The sequence below is a fragment of the Hippoglossus stenolepis genome, chromosome 18 (genome assembly GCF_022539355.2).
Source record: "Hippoglossus stenolepis isolate QCI-W04-F060 chromosome 18, HSTE1.2, whole genome shotgun sequence".
Lineage (NCBI taxonomy): Eukaryota > Metazoa > Chordata > Actinopteri > Pleuronectiformes > Pleuronectidae > Hippoglossus > Hippoglossus stenolepis.
In genome coordinates, this window is record NC_061500.1 from 6528506 (window position 1) to 6548458 (window position 19953).

The 19953-nt window shown below is 40.1% G+C and overlaps 1 protein-coding gene across 3 annotated transcripts in view; it reads right to left on the reverse strand.

Moving 5' to 3' along the window:
- The window catches only part of LOC118125466 (splicing factor SWAP), a 43204-nt gene extending 23530 nt beyond the window's left edge, over positions 1 to 19674 (reverse strand). Inside the window, exons 1-12 of one of the 3 annotated variants that reach the window (XM_035184057.2) lie at positions 19282 to 19420; positions 17765 to 17836; positions 17208 to 17371; positions 14850 to 14981; positions 12934 to 13004; positions 11602 to 11821; positions 11387 to 11484; positions 10388 to 10571; positions 6991 to 7243; positions 6612 to 6764; positions 6342 to 6435; positions 20 to 95 (exon numbers count right to left, since the gene is read on the reverse strand). In XM_035184057.2, coding sequence (XP_035039948.1) covers positions 20 to 95; positions 6342 to 6435; positions 6612 to 6764; positions 6991 to 7243; positions 10388 to 10571; positions 11387 to 11484; positions 11602 to 11821; positions 12934 to 13004; positions 14850 to 14981; positions 17208 to 17371; positions 17765 to 17793 — 1474 coding nt within the window. In that variant the 5' untranslated portion in view covers positions 17794 to 17836; positions 19282 to 19420. Of the gene's footprint in view, positions 1 to 19; positions 96 to 6341; positions 6436 to 6611; positions 6765 to 6990; positions 7244 to 10387; positions 10572 to 11386; positions 11485 to 11601; positions 11822 to 12933; positions 13005 to 13102; positions 14437 to 14849; positions 14982 to 17207; positions 17372 to 17764; positions 17837 to 19281 lie in introns of those variants that run through there. The other 2 variants (XM_035184056.2, XM_047344372.1) reach the window with 2 other exon arrangements.
- Between the last annotated feature and the right edge of the window lie 279 nt (positions 19675 to 19953).

Consider the following 19953-nt stretch of genomic DNA (forward strand, 5'->3'; position numbering starts at 1 on the left):
GTGGGAGAATAATAATTACCTTTATTCAGCATCGAGTCCTTGAGTAACTTGTCTGCCTGAAGCTTATCATCATCTTCATCATCTACTGTCACAGTCTGGATGAAAGAAAATACAGAGAGAGAAAAAGAAAAGAAGATATAAACTTGAACTTAGTCTGAATCTCTATACAGCAAACCAGTGAAATTACTGTAAACGCCACAAAATTGTATTCTCCTAAAACGACTCCACATTGTGGGTAAACCAGTTCGACTTTGACAAGAGACAGATGGTGGTGAAAATGAGATTTCGTCGAAACCTACTCCGCTTAATTTTTACATTAGGTACCTTTATGACTGGAAGGAAGGAAGCAGAGCAGCAATATGTGCGAAAAGTTGGTGTTTAAAAGTTTTAAAGCAAGCATTCAGAAATGCCAGTCGTCTGTCAGTTAGTTTAAAAAATGTTTAGATGAGTCACCTCTTTCCTCCTCTGCATCGCTTACCGATGAAACTTTAACTGTTGCATTTAATTATTGTAATTAGTCATCTGCAGGGTGCAATCCACGGTCAAGGTTCACTCTTCTTTAAGATGTCTCCCTGCGGTGCTACTGGAAATGTTGCTTAGAAACAAATAAAAGTAACTGTGTAGAACTAAATTCTGGCTCCAGCCCAATGTATATTCTTTAGTACTTTTATATTCCTGCCCGTGGCAGCATGTGGTGGTGATGAGCAGAATAGAAAAGGTCGCGAGGGGATTAACAAAAGCAGAAAAACTCAAGCCAATCTAGTCAGATGAAAACAAGTGATTGTGAACCACTGTTACTGCACAGCAGGTAAAATAAAGAGAAGCCAAAAAAGCAAACAGTGTAATTTATTAAATTGTGTAGAGAAGCGTCTCAAGGAAAGCTCACATTTTTGCCTCTATTACTTTGCATTTCAGGTTGGCTGTGCAACAGCTGACTGACAGTTCTCTCCTTCACTCATACACAAACATGAACTCCTCTTACACATGAATGGACAAACACACAGCTCACTGGACTGTCACTGCTCTTTGAATCCAATAAAAGGGAAGAATAAGAATAAAAAAGGAAGATTTAAGCAAGAAACTGGCCGTGGATACGAATCACACTTTCTGGTTTGAACTGGAATATATATATTTCCTCCACCAACCAGTCAGGTTGCAAGAAATATGGTCATGTACACGTTTATACCAGAGTTATGCAATTTAATAATTGCCAGCAAAGTGTAACATACAATATAAAATGTCATCACTTCAACTTTGTATTCTATTAGATATTTGTATTAAGATTTGTCATAATTAGTGTTTGAGTAGAGTTATTGCCAAAAGTCACAGCGACCTTGACATTTAACCACCGAAATATAATCTATTCATCTTTGAGTCAAAAAGGATGTTGACAAATGATGCGCCAAATTAGAAGAAATTCCCTCAAGGTGTTGTGATCATATCTCTTTTACAAGAATGGGCCAGACAGATTGATAGAAATCCAAACATACTTATATTCAAACAGCCAAAATAATGTATCTAGCCAAGGCTGTGCAATTTAACATGTCCACATTTCAATTACTTAGTTATATAATTGGCAGCTAAGTTTAGTTGTTGTTACTTTTATTTGCCAAGCTGTTCTCATCACAAGGTAAACTCTGATGAAAAATGAACACGAACAAGAAACTAAGAATCGGAATAAATCTGAAATAAGGGGCCTTGGCCAATTCAATAACAGAATGATACGAGCATTCATACCTACATCAGGTAGTTTTAACAGTTTCTGGAGGTGGCACGTCGCTGCATCATGTGAATACAGTATCTCCTTTATTTCATGGAAGGATTAATTCATATCAGTGGTACTTGTTTGGTCACACTTTTCATTCTCCTTTCTTTTTTCTGACAGGTATAATTAGTTGTGTAAGTCTATTTAGTGGCTTAAATTGCTGTAAGTATCTTAATTGGCTTTCTAATATTCTACTAAATGGTCTGTTAGTCCTCACATCAACAAAGTGCCTTCACAGAGCTGTTAAAGCTGGCTCGTGTGCACAGGCCAGATAAACAGAAACCCTCTGTACCAATACCTGTGGTCCACGTGCTTTCAGCCGCTATCCCAAATGTAAACGACTGATAGAGGGGAAAGCAGGGATGAAGCCAATTCCACGGGAGGAGGAAGAAAAAACATGAACCTCATGAGGTTTATTTTATCATGCTTGAAGACGGCTTCAAAGGCAGATTCCCACTATTCTGCTGTAGCTGAACAGAGCTTTCAACAGTCAAAGCACTTTACAGAGGCCCCAGAGAACATGACTCCAAAAAAACCCTCACAAATCAAAGCTCACAGGAGACGCAGCAGGAAGAAACTCACTCATCGTCCTGAGAGGAACTCAGCGGCAATATGCAGAAACTTGATAGCACTCATATAGACTCTTTAAGCATAGTATTTAGAATACTTGCAGATTTTAATTTCCACACGTTACGGTAACACAGCACAGCACAGGACAGGTCAGAAGGTAATAATCCTCCATGCTGAATGGGAACAGGCAGCATTTCACAGCAGGCCTGCACAATCTCTTTGCAAACCTTGACTGCTGAACACAAGTGGTCGGATATCATAGGAATTCAAAATGACACATGCTTTTTGCAAATGAAAAATGTTTGACTTGCTCCAGATTTTGGAAACTTAGTCTGTGCTTGACATCTCCCCAACTGAATTATATTGTCGAGCAAAGGATGTCTGCTTTGGTTCATTTCAAAAGATACTGAATTCTCAAGGTAAATACAACCAATAAAGTCATTGTTCAATTTTGTCTACGAAAGCTAAATACATTTGACGCAAAAGAAAAACTGTCAGATAACAGTAATAAGTATCTCTAGCGAAATATATAACAAAGTACAGAGTATAATTGCCTCTATGACAGCAGAAGAGATGACAGCTGCAGCGCATCCTACATAGACTCGCTGTGTTGTGCCTCAAATGCATTTGTCTTATTGAGACTCCATACAGATTTGTAAATGTGTCAACTCCTCTCCCAGTCTTAAATCTGACTTTACAGAAGTTAATTATTTCGTTTTTGAGCCTTTTTTTTTTAAAGCTTTTGCTCACATCTCAGCTTCAGATGCAAAGTGAAAGCAATACAGGGCCTGCTCAAAGCTAACAAAGTCATTTCAGAAGCAGTGGAATGAATTCTAGTTTAAATTCCAGATCAGACAGAAAACATAATTCTAATTGTTCAATGCAAGTGTTTAAAACTGAGAATGTGTGTTGTATTAAGGGACTAGTGTGTAGGATTAGAAGAACTTTTGTAATATTCATAATTTGTTTTTCATTCATGCATCCCCTGATATTAAGAATTAAGTTTTTCTTACACTCTCTACACAGGGAGCACGTCCTCTTTCACAATCTGCCAACTCACAGCGAGATGGCACTAAATCACACATATGGGTGCTTTAAACCTGCATATCAACATAAAACAATCATCCAGTGATGATTTGTACTATTAAGAAAGTTTGCCTTTGTGGATAATAATTTTATTTAGGCACCCCCAAAGTGCATCATTCCCAAAACGTACGAGATTTGAGCGTTACGTAAACAGCAGCCGCACAACCTGCTGCCGTCTGCCTTGACTGATTCCAGCCCCCTTTGTCACTTTTTCATTAACTTTGAAAGCATAAATAATAGCACTGACAGAGCAGTGATATCTGCATCCCATTACGCACAGCACAAATCACAAACACGAGGCAGGCGTTTTGATAGAAAAGCACAGCAGCTGTTTGCTGGAGCAGCCTGAGCTGTGTCATAATGGGCCACACTCCTCTGCACTCTGACAAGCTAATGGATTTGATTCGCCAGGAGACAAATTGCCCCTCGCAAAACTTTTTTCGCTCACTTCTCGCTACTTTCTTAAGACACACCAAACTCAACAACTCTTGACTGTATGTAAGTGCATGGACATCCAGTGCCTTCAGACACAGAAGTATTCAGAGACTTCACTCTGTTCTTAGGTGACTCTGTTGGCCGTTGTCGTCAAAGTCATGGCTTTTTGATCAGATATGCATCGTCAGCTCTGAGAAATCATAAACACGGGTGCGTGCCCTTCCAAATCATGTCCAATCTATTGAAATTACCACAGATGGAATCCAGTCAATGTGCAGAAACATCTCGAAGAACATCCAAGAGAATGAGAGTCACCTGAGTTAAGTTTCAAGTCTCACAGCAAAAAGTCTGAATACTTGTGTCACTGTGGTATTGTCAGTTTTTCCTATATATTAAATTCTCCGTCTCGGGGTACTCAGGTAAGATTGACGAGGGAAACAGTGAAATCAAATAATTGAATCTGTGGAAAAAAGTGAAGGTATTTTAAAACTTTCTGAAAGAACTATATTGACATGTGGATATGGAATCTATTTGTCCATCTATTCACTTAAATGTTTACTGTTCAAATCACATAATTCCCTTGTCTGGGAGGGAAAACGGCTTAATGTGGGCTCCAATGAACTTATTGACACAAAATATAATGGATCAAGAAACACCAGAGCGCAGCTGTGAAACCTGAAATACACTTTACTCAAGTTGCTAAATCCAGACATATTTGTGAAATGTCCCCTTAAAATAAGTAGTTGCCTGCAAACTGCAAAAATGACATTAACTTATTCACATACTCTAGATGTTTTCCATTATCCCCACGATCATCAACCTAATATTCAAACTATGTTGTTGGTTAATAACTCCAAGAAAACGAGCTGCAATTTAAAAAAATCATGCTACAACTCAAATACCTGGTGAAAACCTATAGTGCACAGTCCATTCATCTTCAGGGTGTCATGAGATCATATTCTAAAGGGACCTTGGCAGGAAAACAGGCTGTACTTTCAGGGAGTTGAGCTCATAATTGCTTTTATTTTGTGCAGCATGTAAGATAGATTACAAGTGCAGAGAGGATATATGATATATCTCCTGTCCTCTGGATTATTAACCTTAAAGTATAAGTTTCATACTTTCTAAGTCTGTTTCAAAAGATACTTACATGCGAATATGTAAATTCAAAGGGGATTTGGTTGCTGTAAATGTCTCTTCTCTCTGTGAAACTGTCAACGGATCCTTTCAAGTGTGACTCTAATGTAAGAATTCTACTGCTCTTGTTCTGCACATAGAGCAAATGTGAGGCTTCAGAAGACTGGGTCCGTCTGTTTTAATGTATATGCTGGTGTTTGATCTGGATACCTCTAATTTTAGCACAGCAGGTAAAGGCATATCAGCAACAAGCGGCTAATTTCAAGGTTGACTGTGAGAGCAGTGGATGCTTAGACAACCTTTTTTTTCGTGATTAAGATTTGGCTGCAGATGCAGATTTACACAGAGAACAGGGAGTTTCATGACAGGAGACAGAGAGAACAGTGTTAATACTGGTAATAATGTTTGGGCCCAGCACAGCACTTACTTGTGCAACAACAAATTCCTGCTGATTTTGCACAGGACGGTTGGTTCTCTGACAACTCTGCCACCGCTTTGCGAGAACTCCATTCGCTATCATTTAATTTCATCAGTTCTGTGTGCAATTGTGCGTCTGCCAGTTGTAATGGGAGCGTTGAATGTGTTTTTGCTTAACTGATATGAGCCTTATTACTTTGACCTTTCTGAAAATTGACTTAACCGGTTTTGTAAAAAATCCTTCACCAGCATCCACGATGGCAACGTTATTACTCGTGTGCCGCTTGACACAGCTTTATTAAGGCACTAAGAGATTTATGTGGGAGTTTTTGTCATTTATGATTGTGTAGCAGATAAAAAAAACAGTTGTGACAATAACCATTAGAATTCTAACAACCACGAGTACCCATTTCAAATTAATGGCAATGCAGTAGTTGTACCGTCAACTGAATCGAACAAATCCAAGGCAATCCAATGTCAACATGGGGACAAACATGTTAAGTTGCTAAGAATGACAGATAAGCTCTACCACTCAAATTCCTATTCACAGAAACTAAGGATGTGAGCAATTAGTGAAGTAAATGATTTACCGCAGGTCAATACTAGAGATACCAGTCAGTTAAACTAATTATTAATATTATATTAACGTACGATGCTTATCAACTGTTGCGTCTAAGATGTTACGCAGCTGCCAGCCAGCAAACAGCAGCAATGCAAAATCACATACAGCACATAGGACATTAATCTGCAAGGAAAGAAGAATGTAGGTGCTATCTTTGCTAACGTTGGCCACACAATGACATGATTTGCCTGCGGTTGTTGTGATTATGATTAAATTGTGCTCAATTTTGATTGTTAGATGAGAAGTTTTGATTTAAATTTAAATCGGCAGGGAAATTTGTAGTTCGGAGCCCACACACATAAATCTTACCTCTGCTGTGCTTCTTCCTTCCCTCTGCATGAAGTAATTCTTCTTAAACTCATAATAGCTGTTGTACTGATTCCAAGACTGCAGGAAGTCAAACCTTTAGTAGATAGAAAGAAGAACAAATATTGTTTAAGATCAGTGGTAAGCACTTGTAAAAATAACGAGCCACAAGTTGATGAAAGAGATTCTGCAGCACATGAGGGAAAAGTTACTGAGCTTCTAAACCTGAGCCATGATATGACTCACAGATTTATTTGTGGTAGGGACACTCACCGTGGGTCATTCTTGGCACGGACACTGGCCTCAAACTTTACTCCGTTTCTAGCAACATACTCAGCCAGCTTGTCTATGACTGGCTGGGTGTCAGGTGGTGGGGGGATGATGGCTTGTGGTGCTGGTGCTGACACTGGAGCTTCTTCTTTAGAACTGTTTTCAGGGAAAATCAAAGTTGTTAAACTTTTTGAAACTGTGTTAGTTGTGTCACCTTACTCTTTGTAATGATTTAATCCAAAGTAATAATTCCTAAAATATCTTGTAGACAGACAAGGCAGAAAAAACACCTCTGAGTGGCATTTAGCATTTTAAAATGCCACTAAAGCCATCAAGGGTTGTCAAGGGCCTTAACAGTGTTGAAGTCTGTTAAATGTCCTACCTGGTTTCTGCTGCACTTGTTGGAGCAGCAGAGCTGGTGACCTGAGGGGAGGCTGTAGCTGGTGGTGCCACGGGGACAGTTTCAGGAGGGGTGGGTGTTGTCGCCAACTGAGCCCCAGCCCCAGAAGCAGCGGGGGGAGCAGTCACTCCAGCTGTCGGCATACTGTTATAGTAGGCGGTTGCATCAATCCCTGGGGGTGGCGGGGCCAGGCAGAACGTTCCATCAGGCAGCATGTAGTACCCATAGTACATTGCTGTTGGATTTCATGCAAACAAATGAGGAGCAATTGAATTAAATGGAGCACCGTTCATATATGCTTCAGCTGTGCCAGATGAAGGACAAACAGTTATGTTACTTCATGTGGGATATATGGATGAATAAATAGCTGCGCATCGATATTTAGGATGTATGGGTGGAACTGTTCCCTTTGGTTCACGGATGAACAGGTTTTGAATGTGAACACAAACTGCACAGTATAATTCCATCCATTTTCATATCCATTGCTCTATGGTGTGGTGGATGCCTCTGTGCAGGAAGGTGGAAAGTAAAGAGAAACTATTATTTTGAGATATGAGGAATGGTGCTGCATTAAGAGAAGATTAAATAAATAATGTCAGGGTCTTTATAATCTTTCTCTTTCAACATCACAAGTTCTCTGCCACTTTGACCCTTTAAGGTATTTACAATAGAAATAGTCATTTGTGACCACAATACATTTTCTGTGGTTTGAAGGTGACACCAAACCCTTAGTCTGTTTATTGTTAATATAAATATGAGCTCTATGTGGGTGCTTTATATAAACCGGGTTGCAATCTACAAATTGTACACATGTAAAGAACAAGTAAAAAAAAACAGAACAAAACTGAGTTAATTAAGTGGTATTGCTTTAAACATATCCTGCTATCAGAAACATTTTAAACTGTGTCATTAGTAAAAGTGGAGGCAATGTGCAAGCAGCATGTGTTCATGATAATGTTGTGATGCACCTGCGGTTTCTCAAGTTTGCTGATGTTAAGTACTTTCCTGTTTAACATCAAGCTATGATAAATGTTTAACATGTCCACCGCAGTAATTCATTTACATCAGAAGGAAGTAAACAGAAATCAACAGGTGACCGATCTACAAAAAGGTCATCTCGTCTATCAGTGAGGCTGTATTACAAAAAAAACATTTCCCAAGAAGAGGGGGCAGTACAGGGACAAGGACAAAATAAATGGTCAGTGTCAAAGTGGGAACTGTGATATTAACACATTAGTCACTGAGCTGTTTGACTTTGATCACACATCCAATTTTCTCTTGTCAGGAAAATGGGAAACCGAGCAGAATCATTTACAAACCTGACATGTGCCAGCGCTGAGATAAAAAAGTAAGATGTGTTAGTGGAAGGCCGGAAAGAAAATTCAAAATCCACTGTTTAGATAGATGATTAGATCTCTGCATACATTTCACAGACTGACATTGATGTTGAAGTTAGCTGGTATTTTGGGAATAGCTCATACATTCAGCTTACAGCATCCATTATGCTGAGAGGGAGTGATTGCATACATTACACTAAAGGGAGGCAATCTAGTATAAAAGAGGTAATGGAGCAACTTCTAATTGACACCCTATAATAACATCTAAATGTTTAAAACCCAGGAGAAGGCTGTATTGTTGTACCCAAGCCAAGAATAGATACATGGATGGGCAAATTAATAGCCTGTTTCTGAGCCCCGGCGCTTATCAACAGCATTAAGCAGCCAGGTCATCCACAACCAATTTACTAACATTAACAGTTTTATATCTGCAGCGGAGATCAGATCAGAGGACGCCCTCCACAGCTGTCTGCGAGATGAATAAATTGCAGTAATGGCCAAGTTAACTCTCACGGGTCAAGCGTGGCCAGCGACCATGAGTTTATTTAAACAAACTGTTTCAGGGGAGGGTGGACACATGCATGGTGCGATTACTTCAGCAGCGGTGCGGTCAATAAAGACGCGAAGGGGTGGGTGGGACTTATCGTGAAGGGATATGCAGATAACCCTTTTATACAGTATGTGCAGGAGCCAGCCCTTTTTTTGTCAATGAAAGTGATTACTTTCATTTTCATTTAATTTATATTTATATATTGGAAGGATTTTCGTAAAAGTATTATATACATTTCATATATGGGAAAGATCAAGGTACTACATTAGCCTCAATAGTGTTAGTTATATCCACAGTGATTTATTTAAAGCAGCTCTTTATGATCCTGTTCATCTGTGAGAGGGTCACGATAGCAGCAAACAAGTGTCTGTGGATTAAGAGCTTATCTGGTTTTAATATTTCAAGCCCGTAGTTATTTGAATATTTACCTCTTTGTTGACTCAGTATCAATGAAGAAAGATTGTAAGGCAGCAATGAAATGAAAAAAGATCATAAATAAGAAGATGCACATAAAAGCTTTTGAGTTTTATGTTAAGACTTTCAAGTTTGTTATTTTGGGCCGGCCTTCGCACATCTCCTTTAGCATTTTATCTTTTGATCTGTATTTTATCCTGTTCACATCCTTTTCAAGATTTTATTATTTTCTCTTTATCTTTTCCTGATATAGTATTTTATTATCATTTCTATATAATTTTATCGCTGTTTACCCGCCTTTGGTGTTTCCTCATGAGATTTACAATTGCATTTCCTCAATTCTTGTTAATATTGTTTTGCTCCACGCATGGATGAGGGTTGGGGTATTGTTTTTATTGCTTTTATTCTGTAAAGCATTTTGTGCTCCATTGTTTGTATGAAAAGTGCTGTACAAATAAAGTCTGCCTGATGTGCACTGACACCGGAATAAGTTACGACACCTCTATCAAAACGTCAAAAAAAGTCACGCATCCTGAGTAACTTCTAAATTTATGAAGATGACCCCCAAAAGTCAAGTGACGGACATGATAAAGGAAACTGGCAGATCATAAATCCACAGCAAGTTTGGCAAATCACATCAAAACTGTAGAGAACAGCTTAGCCGACTTGGCTGACTTACAACTGCGTGCTGTCAGAATATAACAGTGAAGCCCAATCAAAATAAAAACATCTTTAAAAGTCCAATCTAGCCAAGAACAGGTTAGCTGGCATCCTGGTCTTCTACTCTGTCCCAGAACACCACTAAGATTAATATTACTTTGCAGACTGTGGTCGGCCTTAAGAAGTGAGAAGTGGAACTGAACAACCAGCAGTGGCGGAACAAACAGACCATTTATGTGCTCAGTGGTGGACGAACAAGAAGACCTCTCCTTGGCCGGGGAAATGAAAAAGTCAAGATGGCACAAAATAAAATGGAGCAGCCCCAACATATGAGGAAAACAATAAAGGTCTTATTGCATTTCACTTGTGTGGTCTTTTGTTCTTAGAGCCCCCCCCCAAAAAACACCACAATACTCACGGTCAGCTGTGTAGTGCGCTTGTGTGGTGGGAGCAGGCGTTTCTGCTACTTCCTCTGGTGGCAGCAGTGGTGTGGCTGCCACTGCTGCTGCTGCTGCTGCTGCTGCTGCAGTGCCATTTCTTTCTTGCTGGGTTTTTCTTATAAGTGCGGCCAGAGGATGGTCCGGGTCCATGACTTTAAGAGGCTGCAAAACCACAAGGCTGTTTGTTATAAACAGTATTTTCACCCCATTATGTTATATTTTATTAGATTAAAGGTTAATGACACCTGCTACGAGCATAACATAGGAGGCAGAGCTGTAAAATGTTTATACATACACCACATGTTAAAAGCTTTATCAAGTGAGAAGCCATGAAATCATTAGAAAGTATTTGAATGCAGTGCGAAAAATGTGCAATACTCTGCAAGTATCCCTATGCAGTTATCTTCCTTGGTAACCCCATAAAATATTATATATGAGCCCTTAGAGGAATATTAGAGCGACTGATTTGAAAAGGAACTCCCTGCTGATGGGAGACAACTGTTCGACAGTTTCTTATTAAAAGGAGCTCATTATGTGTCTTTAAAAAGACGTGCCTCAATTCTCACTACTCAGTCAGAGACTAATGGCTGTCCTGACAGGGGGAACATGAAAGTGCTCGAGAAAAAACTGCACCACAGTTATTGCAGACATGGTGGAAAACAAACAGGATGTAAATGTAACTCGCATGAAAGGCAGTGGTGTCCTGATAAGAATTAACTCATTTGTATGCATCATTATAATGAGGATGTTTCAGTTTGACTGCTTCAGAGGAGCCGCCTATTTTCACTGTCCAATGAAAATCATGTATTTATGAAAGGGATTACATTATAGGCTACATAAGCAGTTTACACAGTTTACAAAACATGAAAAAACAGGCTGTTTTCTTAGCATATTAAACATTTTCAAGATCTTCTGTTTTCACACGACAGGAACGCAACGTTAAATATTCTATTGACCAGGTAGCCTGTTTACATTACCTTCACTAGCTCCTCCAGACGAGAGCACTTCTTCGGGGCAAACAGGCTAGGATGAAGGTAATTGCCATCCCCATCATCATCCGAATCCGAGTTTGAGTCTACAGTAGGATAATAAAAAGAAAATTGATACATAGAGTACATGACACTTCTTGATTTTGCAAACGTAGTGCCTGTGTGAGCATGTTACTAGTCAGTGACTGCTTCCTGTAACTCACCCTGCTGCTGCTCTTGCTTGTTGACCATGTTGTATCGCCCATCCTTCATGGCCCGCAAGATGTGCTTGTAGTAAGGGTTCAGGTAATGGTCGAAACGGAGGAAGTCAAACTGGGAGTTACCGGACTGCTTCGCTTTCAGCACTATCTCAAACTGAGCGCCCTGCTTAGACACGTAGTTGGCCGTCCGCTCGACGATATTATGGGTCTTTATGGTTGCCGGCTACAAAAAAAAGATGAAACAAGAAAATAAACATCATTTTAACTAAATGCAGCAACTGAAATTTCTTGTTTCTGAAGAAATAAATAGTTCAACAGTGAATAACAAGCATCATTACCATATATACATGTGTGAAGGTGAACTGTGCTGTAGACAAGATTAAGATTCAATGCACAGTTCATGAATAGCTTACAGAAGCCATTTTGTCTGGCAAGTGTTTTCATGCCAAGCACTCTTATGTTCATTGTGATGACATAAATTCTGAAAATACACACGGGGTGAAAATCAGTGGAACAAGAAATGGTCCATTATTCATTCATTATTGTTCCCCTTGTGTGCTTTCACTGATTAATCATTGTCATTACTTCGAGAGCGCAGAGAAGTGCAGCAATCTCCAAAAGAACACGCATATCTCATCGGCATGAAAGTCATAATAAATACCGCCTTTCAAGACATTGGCCAAAAAGATGCCAGCGTCCAGCCCTCACAGACCATTATTGTATTCGGAGCTGCCAAGGACTTCCTGACATACAAGGACTCTTCTCACTCTGATTAAAGAACTTGGCCATTAGGAGGGAAAGTGGGTGTGTAATAATTATTTTATGTTGATGTGAAATACACAGAGAAAGCATCCTCCCTCGCACCTGTAACTCAGCAACAGGGACGGCAAACCAAAATACAGAAAAATACATAACTAACAGGAAACAGTTATAAAGCATCACAGCACCCTGAAAGTGATACAGGCGCAAATCATGTTGATCACGGATGAGGTAATGTATTAAGAGTTTTATTCAAATTACGCAGGAAACGGCAATTAATACAAAGAGTGGAAGGAGAAACTGGCTAACTAGCTAGCAGTGGGTTTGTGTGGTAAAGCCACAGGGATTTGATGCAATTAAGGGTGGACACAATGAGGTGGACTAAGAAAAATGACTGCACTTTCATGATATACACTTTTGACCTAAAGGGGAAACGAGAAGAGGTGATAGCGAATGCTTGAATGGCGATATAGCCTATTTTATATAATATCACATATCTGAACTATTACATAACACCTCAAAATAAAAGGCTTCAAAAAAAAGTTGGAGGAAGGAATCTAGGAATGAAATACTCACCAGTTCCATATCAGGAGGGATAACCAGCCCCGGGGGAGCCACAAACGGTTCCTCACTCTCCTCAGGCTCTTCTGTACAAGTGATGAGATATTTGGACAAAAAGAATGTGATCAATTCTTTGTTACTCATTTGTCAGCAAAAAAGTAAATATACTTTGCTTGATACATACCCAGCTGAGCAGTGCGGCCAGATAAAATGTGAGTTCCCGAAAGCATTTTAAATGGAGGGAAACTACAAGCCTAATGCCTTCTCCCCAGTAGATAAATATACAACAACACTATTCATCCTGTATCATCTGCTGCTTACAGGTCAGAGGGAAACTGAATTAACATTTTTAATAATGTAACGTAGCAACTTTATGAATTTTGGTTACTTCTGTGACGGTGAAGTGTTCAGATATAAATAAATTCAAGTAATAAATATACTGCATGATGAAATTAAGTTCCTTATTAACGGGTATATTATGAAACTACTTAGTCACAATTAGTGTGGAGGTTTCGACAGAGAGCAGAAAACAAATCATAGTGAAATTAACCATCTTGCTTTTCACTCATGAACAATTAATAGTGATGAGCATTTGTTTTATATTGTGATAATTTGTCACTGTATCCATCAGACCTAAAACTCTCCCATCGTGGCTCTCATATGCATTTCATGGTGGAGGTTTTAAACTGTTCAATTAATTTGTATTGTGACCATGTCAGTCTTTAATGAAGTGAAGGGAGAGACAAAAGACAATTGGGAAAAAAAGGGAGTTAAGTCAAATTGCTTAAAATGTTAATGGCCACTGTGAGGTGAGACGTTTTTTTCTCTGGCATTTGGGAGCTTTAGCAAATGTATTCATACCCTTGACTCAATTCTACAACCTCCCCAGAGAGAGGCATCTAGGCTGCTTAACTGTTAGGCCAGTGGCTGGGACAAAGTGCTTCCAGCAAAGTCCACATCAAATATTTAACGTTGCAGGAGTGAGTATGTGTGTGTGTGTACTTGTATTTTTGTGAGGACCAGTTTGACTTGGACCTTGTGAAAGCGCGGACATTTTGGCCAGTCCTCACCTTCTGATACATTTCAGCACAGAGCTTATCCGGGGTTAAAGTTGGGTTGTATGGTTTGGGATATAATTTGGGTAGGGCAAACGTTTGGGGAGGCATTTAGTTGGGATAGTTTAGGTTAGGGTCAGGAGCTTGGGAAAACATAATGTCAATTAGCGTCCTCACAAAGATGGAAGTACAAGTTTGTGTGTGTGTGTGTGTGTGTGTGTTTGTCAAGTCAGATATGGATGAGTGACGACCGACGACCAAAGTTGACAGTGATGTTCACAGATGATTACTCGTCTAAATGTCATACCTCCTTTCACTCTTGACTAAAATGAGCAAAACGTTTTGAGGGCCTCCAATCGGGGTTTGTTATTACTACCATGAAAATCCTTGATGTTAAAGTAATGTTGTGTAATTTCACATACAGTCGACATGTTCACTGTGAGCTCTGCAGGCAAAAAACTCAGCGTCAGCAACCCCCTGGTGGATATGTATCTGCAGATGGTTGCTTGGATAAGAATAGTTTAAAAAAAAGAAGAAATGGATTAGACAGACCTGCTGTGTTCTTCACGGCAGTCTGCAGCAGCGAAAAAAAATTCAAGCAGCGAAAACTTGGACATGACACAGAGCCCACCACAAGCAATGTGTCAAGAGACACAAGGGGTATGTCAATGATTCCAGATTTCAGTTTTCCCATATAAGCATCTAACAGCGGCGTTACACCACTGCTGGAATATGACAACTGCTGATTTTTTTTAAGGAGAGGAGAGGAGAGGAGTTGAGGTTGTTGCTGTGTGTTTTGCCATCCTGTTTGTGCATTTTCATTTCTATCCAATGGAGTGACAAACTCTAATGTGTGTAAATGAAGTGAATTCTCACCAGCTTCCTTATTAGCTTCCTCCTCCTCCGTGGGCTGAGAGGGATCGTAGTAGTCAGCGCTGTATTTGAAAGCCACTGCAGTGTAGGTGCCTTCATCAGCCAGAGCCTCACTCAGACGTTTGTACTCCTCCTCTGTGGAAAACAAAAATACAAGCAACAGACAGCATTTTACTACCGATTGATCATTCTTATCAGACTCCACAAACTATTCACAGAGCTTTTCTGGTAGAGTCCTGGATAACAATGTACATCCAGCTATTAATAGCAACGCATTTATTAGACGAACCATACATTACCACAAGCTGACAATCAACGCTTGACTTTCACTATTTGTACTACTGATAACACTTATGTTATAAATGCAACAAATATTACTGAATCTTACTTGGACATTCTATCCTACAAATATTGCATTAGCTTTACAACTTATCAATAAAAAAAAGATATAGTAACAGTACTATAGTAGTTACTTGGCCCCAAACCCCAACAATTTTCAATTGAAGTTCATTTCAAACTAATGTGTATCTTTGTTAAAGAAGCAAAGGCAAACATTCCACTATAACTCTCAATATTTCCAGTGCTTCCCCACTGATCTCTCACTGGACAGATGGGTAATACCCTCAGTGAATGAGGTCAGGCTTTCAAATTCAAGGACAAACTAGTCTGGGGGATGAACCCACGGCAGTGAGTGTGTGTGTGTGTGTGTGTGTGTGTGTGTGTGTGTGTGTGTGTGTGTGTGTGTGTGTGTGTGTGTGTGTGTGTGTGTGTGTGTGTGTGTGTGTGTGTGTGTGTGTGTGTGTGTGTGTGTGTGTGTGTGTGTGTGTGTGTGTGTGTGTGTGTGTGACACATCATTAGCTGACACATTCTGTGCTGTCAGTTGTGGCATAAGACACCATATTTCACTTAAAAATCTGGCTATGAATTCCATTACAGTCATTAAGTCTGTCTTTCAGAAGGGTGCTTTGTCATCAAAACAGCCAGTTTCATTACAATGTGAAATGACTGAGATGCAAATACACTCGATGAGTCAAAAGTGATTTCCTTAGAAATGCCAGCTCTTGATCCCAGAGTCAAAGCCAGTTCCTTTTTGAAGAGATAGAGAGAGACTAGAGAAAATGCCTCAAAAAAAGAAATATCAGTCAGGAAAATCTGATTTTACGATGCCAAGATTAGAGAGCAGCAAAGTTGTCGCTTTTCTATTTGCACTGACGGGATTGTCATATTAGCCCAAGTGTTAAACGAGGACGCACGCCTGATAATAAAAACGTTTTATGGACAATATTTCAAACTGTGACAGCCTGAGAACATTGTCACCCTCAAACAGTAAGACATCACCGACACGGACTGAAATTATGACTCGAGGGATTCAAGTAATTAGTGTAATGTGATATCAGTAATAAAAGGTAATAAACTCCGTAGTAAACTCAACAAAGTGTCAAAGTTTTGAGAGGATTTCAGTTTGACAGCAGCCAGGCCACTGGTTGGTCGCCTTTATGTTTAGTTGTAACTTGCCCTGTAACCTTGGCTACCACAAAGTGACAGCTGCCTGCAATGCCAGTAAAACACAAGGCTTAGGACTGCTGCTGATGGGAATCCATATCTGTCAGTGGAACGCGAGTGTCAAGCCATTTGTAAGTGTCATTATGTCAGTGAGAGAACAGTGACTGTTTACTAACATGTACCAATAAAGCTGTTCTACCTAAAAGTCCTTTCTACAGACAAAAGATCATCTTCAATTTAAAAAGACACATTTCACATTCACTTTTTTTTAACCTGCTTTTGAATCCTTTACTGTTGTCGTACAAGTTTCAAGTCATGTATGTGGGTAACAAAGTCATCCCGTGTCCTGTTTGAAATACTTCCTCTTTGGCTGGCTCGCTGTTTGCTTTCATTAAGTGTGAAAAACACTGTCTCTTTAGAGAAATTAATGGGGTGGTAGTTACCCTTCATAAGGAGAAGAGCACTACATCAATAGCTTTCCAGAACTAAATCATTTTTCCTGGCAGTGAGAGGAACAAATAATCTGTGACAATAACCTTGTCCATCAATTATGCTTTTAACGCTTGAGGCTTTGTTGTTTATTTATAATCAATTCGGGATAAAGAGAGTACAAGATAGTGTTCTCAGTATACCGTGGTGAAAATAGTTAAATGCATGATTCCCCCCCCAGGCAACCAAAATATACTGGATGAAGAGTAGATATGATATCAATCAACCGAGATTTACATTGGTTGACTACAGCCTGAAAACTTTCAGTGAGTGATTAATTACTTGTGGACCCTGCTGCATGATCCAATATGGGTAGATTCTGGTAGAGAGATGTATCTTAAGTGTGTATGTTTTAGGAAGTTTGCCCACCTTGTCGGGCCTCTTCTTCCAACAGGTCCGTGTGCAGGGCCAGGTACCTCTCCTCGTCGCACAGCGCCTCGATCCTGGCCTCCTCCTCCGACAGCTGGTAGGACGTATTCCATGAGCCGCTGTCATACTCTGAAAGATCATGTAAGTGACCACGCCCGTCGTATCTGTTGGATGATAAAAAGGATTAGACAGAGGGAATTCGACAAACTTTTTGTTTTTAACACAACATGGACCTACTTACCAATGAAAGGAAACCTACAACCCAAAAGTTACAACATCTAAAATGTTCTACCTCTAGTCTGTCATGATGTAAAATACTTGAAGTTATGAAAATTCCTCAAAATACTGATTAAGCCATTGGGCTTACGTGTCAATAGCGAACTTAAGATACCTAACAAAAGTCCTGCTGGTCTTACAAACCATGAACCTTAGAAAGAAAAACAAACAAAGCAACTGGCTTCTTACCTTACAGGGTTCAACCCCCCCCTGTACCACTCATGATTACTTCTACATCTGCAAAGATAGTTACATACACACAAACCCGAGCACATAAATACCTATCCGTAAGAACCCAAATGGACGACATTTTCCAGGGTTCGTCCCTCTACGCCACTTCCCAGATGCAGTTTCTTCAGGAAGACAAAGAAATGGGGTGCTGTGGTTGGCATTCGGGGTTTGGCAGGACCCCTTAGCCTACCTTGCTGGGGAAAGAACTGGGTTATGTGATAAAGACACACATACAAAAGCTGTACAAATAAAACACAAGTTGGGGTCACTGCGGATGAAGGTGATTCAAAAAAGGACAGAGGCACTAATCTGAGGTTTGAAAAATGTATCAAATATTCTGCAGGGGTGTTACATTACCCCACTCCTGGTCAAATCATTACACTTTTGGGGCGCACTCACAGTTATTAATGAAATTTGGCATTCTGGTTTGGTCGCATGAGAGAGCTATGGAAACTAAATATCATATGTGTCAGATTGCATTTAAGGGAGATGTAAGATACAATTTTTAACTTTTTTGGGGGGGGGACTCTGTAACTTGAACTGGTCAAATCTCCCTTAGTACAGTTCAAGCTCTTTCCCAGCTCCATCAGTCTGAACAGTATGCTGTCCCAAATATTGCAAAAGTTCAAAGACACAAAGTTTTGGTTCCAAATGTTTCTCATATTACCAAATCAGAATGTCAATTTTTGTTAATATCTGTGAGAGTGTGGCCCCCGAAAGTCTGATGATTTGACAAGAAATACCCAGTTAACTTCTGCATTCTTTGCAGAAAAGGTAACAGCACGTTTAAACCTTAAGTCAATAAGTTTACATTAGCACGGTGATATTTTGAATCACCTTAAACAGCAGTGACTTTAGTCTTGGTTAGAATTTGCTCTGGCCTCGTGGACTTCAGCGCAGCTTGATGAAATCCCAGGTGATCTGATTTGAATACGGGTTCCTACTTTAGGTCAAATTTGAAAATTGGTCATCTTTGTTGCAACTAATTCTTTATCGTCTTACTTTTTCAACTGTAAAATGTGTCTCCAGAGGAAATTCTCCAACGTGCCAAAGATGCAAAGCCCACCTCGAAGCTGCCACAGCATTGATTTAAGGATCATGACATTTTAATATCAATTTAAAAACCCTCAGTTGCCAGTTTGAGAGGCATCTAACTCAAACTAATGCAGCCTTAGAACCAGGACTGTCAGTTTGAAGCCAGTGTGCCTGATAAACCGGCCCTTAAGGGTCACACACTGACAGCTCAGCATCATGGCTAGTGTTAGCAACGAGATGCTAGGCTTTTGCATCGTCGCATGTTGTGCCAGAAAACTTCAAAACTCCACGTGTTGTGATTCCAAGACGTCCAAAGAAGACAAGTTAGCAGAACAAGGAAAATGAAAACACACTCGTCGACAGGTTACAGTTTTTTGTTTCTCTTTCATCCCAAAGCTTCTGCAAAGACAAAAAAAAACTCCCAAGTGGTCCCCCTTTTTTTGTTTTTGTTGCATTTTTGAGACAGGCTAACGGGACAGGAGGAGAGATGGTTAGCATGAATGTTTCGGGTTCTACGTTTGTTTCAACCGACCTATCAATCGTGACGCTCTTTTCCCCCATCCACGGGATGAGCTGCTTTCCATGCTCGTGGTACAGAGCCCTGTCGTCGTCCCGGAACACTTTGCAGGCGTAGCCGAACACCAAGAGGTCGGCGTATTTATCACTGTCACTCACGTCCTTCTTCGCAGGCTTGTTGTTGGGGTCTTTCTTGGCGGCTCCGCGACGATACATCTCCCCCGGGAAACTCGTGAAAACCGAGTATGTTGACGTGCAGGATCCTCCGGGAGGCTGTGGGGGTGCTTCTGGGAACCAGGCGGCTCGCAGGTGCTCCTTAAATTACGATAATCCGTCAGGTTATCCTGCAAAACAAGGTTCTACGTGCCAGCGGCCGCCATGTTGGAAAGCGTGTAGATGCAGCCGTGTTTTTCCGGGCAGCACTTACGACAGATTCCTCAGCATTAAACACACATTTCTTTAAACCACAGGACGTAACGTTTAGATTTAAAATCATGTGATGTTTTTAATTCAATCATATGTTTTATTATAAACGGAGAATCTTTACATGAGTCGTGTTTTTGCCACGGACTGTTTTTTTCCCCACGTTTTCATATCTGTCGAATGTGCCGGAGGGAATCGAACTTGCAATGTGCTGTTAAAACTGGACTGAAGACTGAAGTGACCCCAGTTTATAAAAGTAAATAAA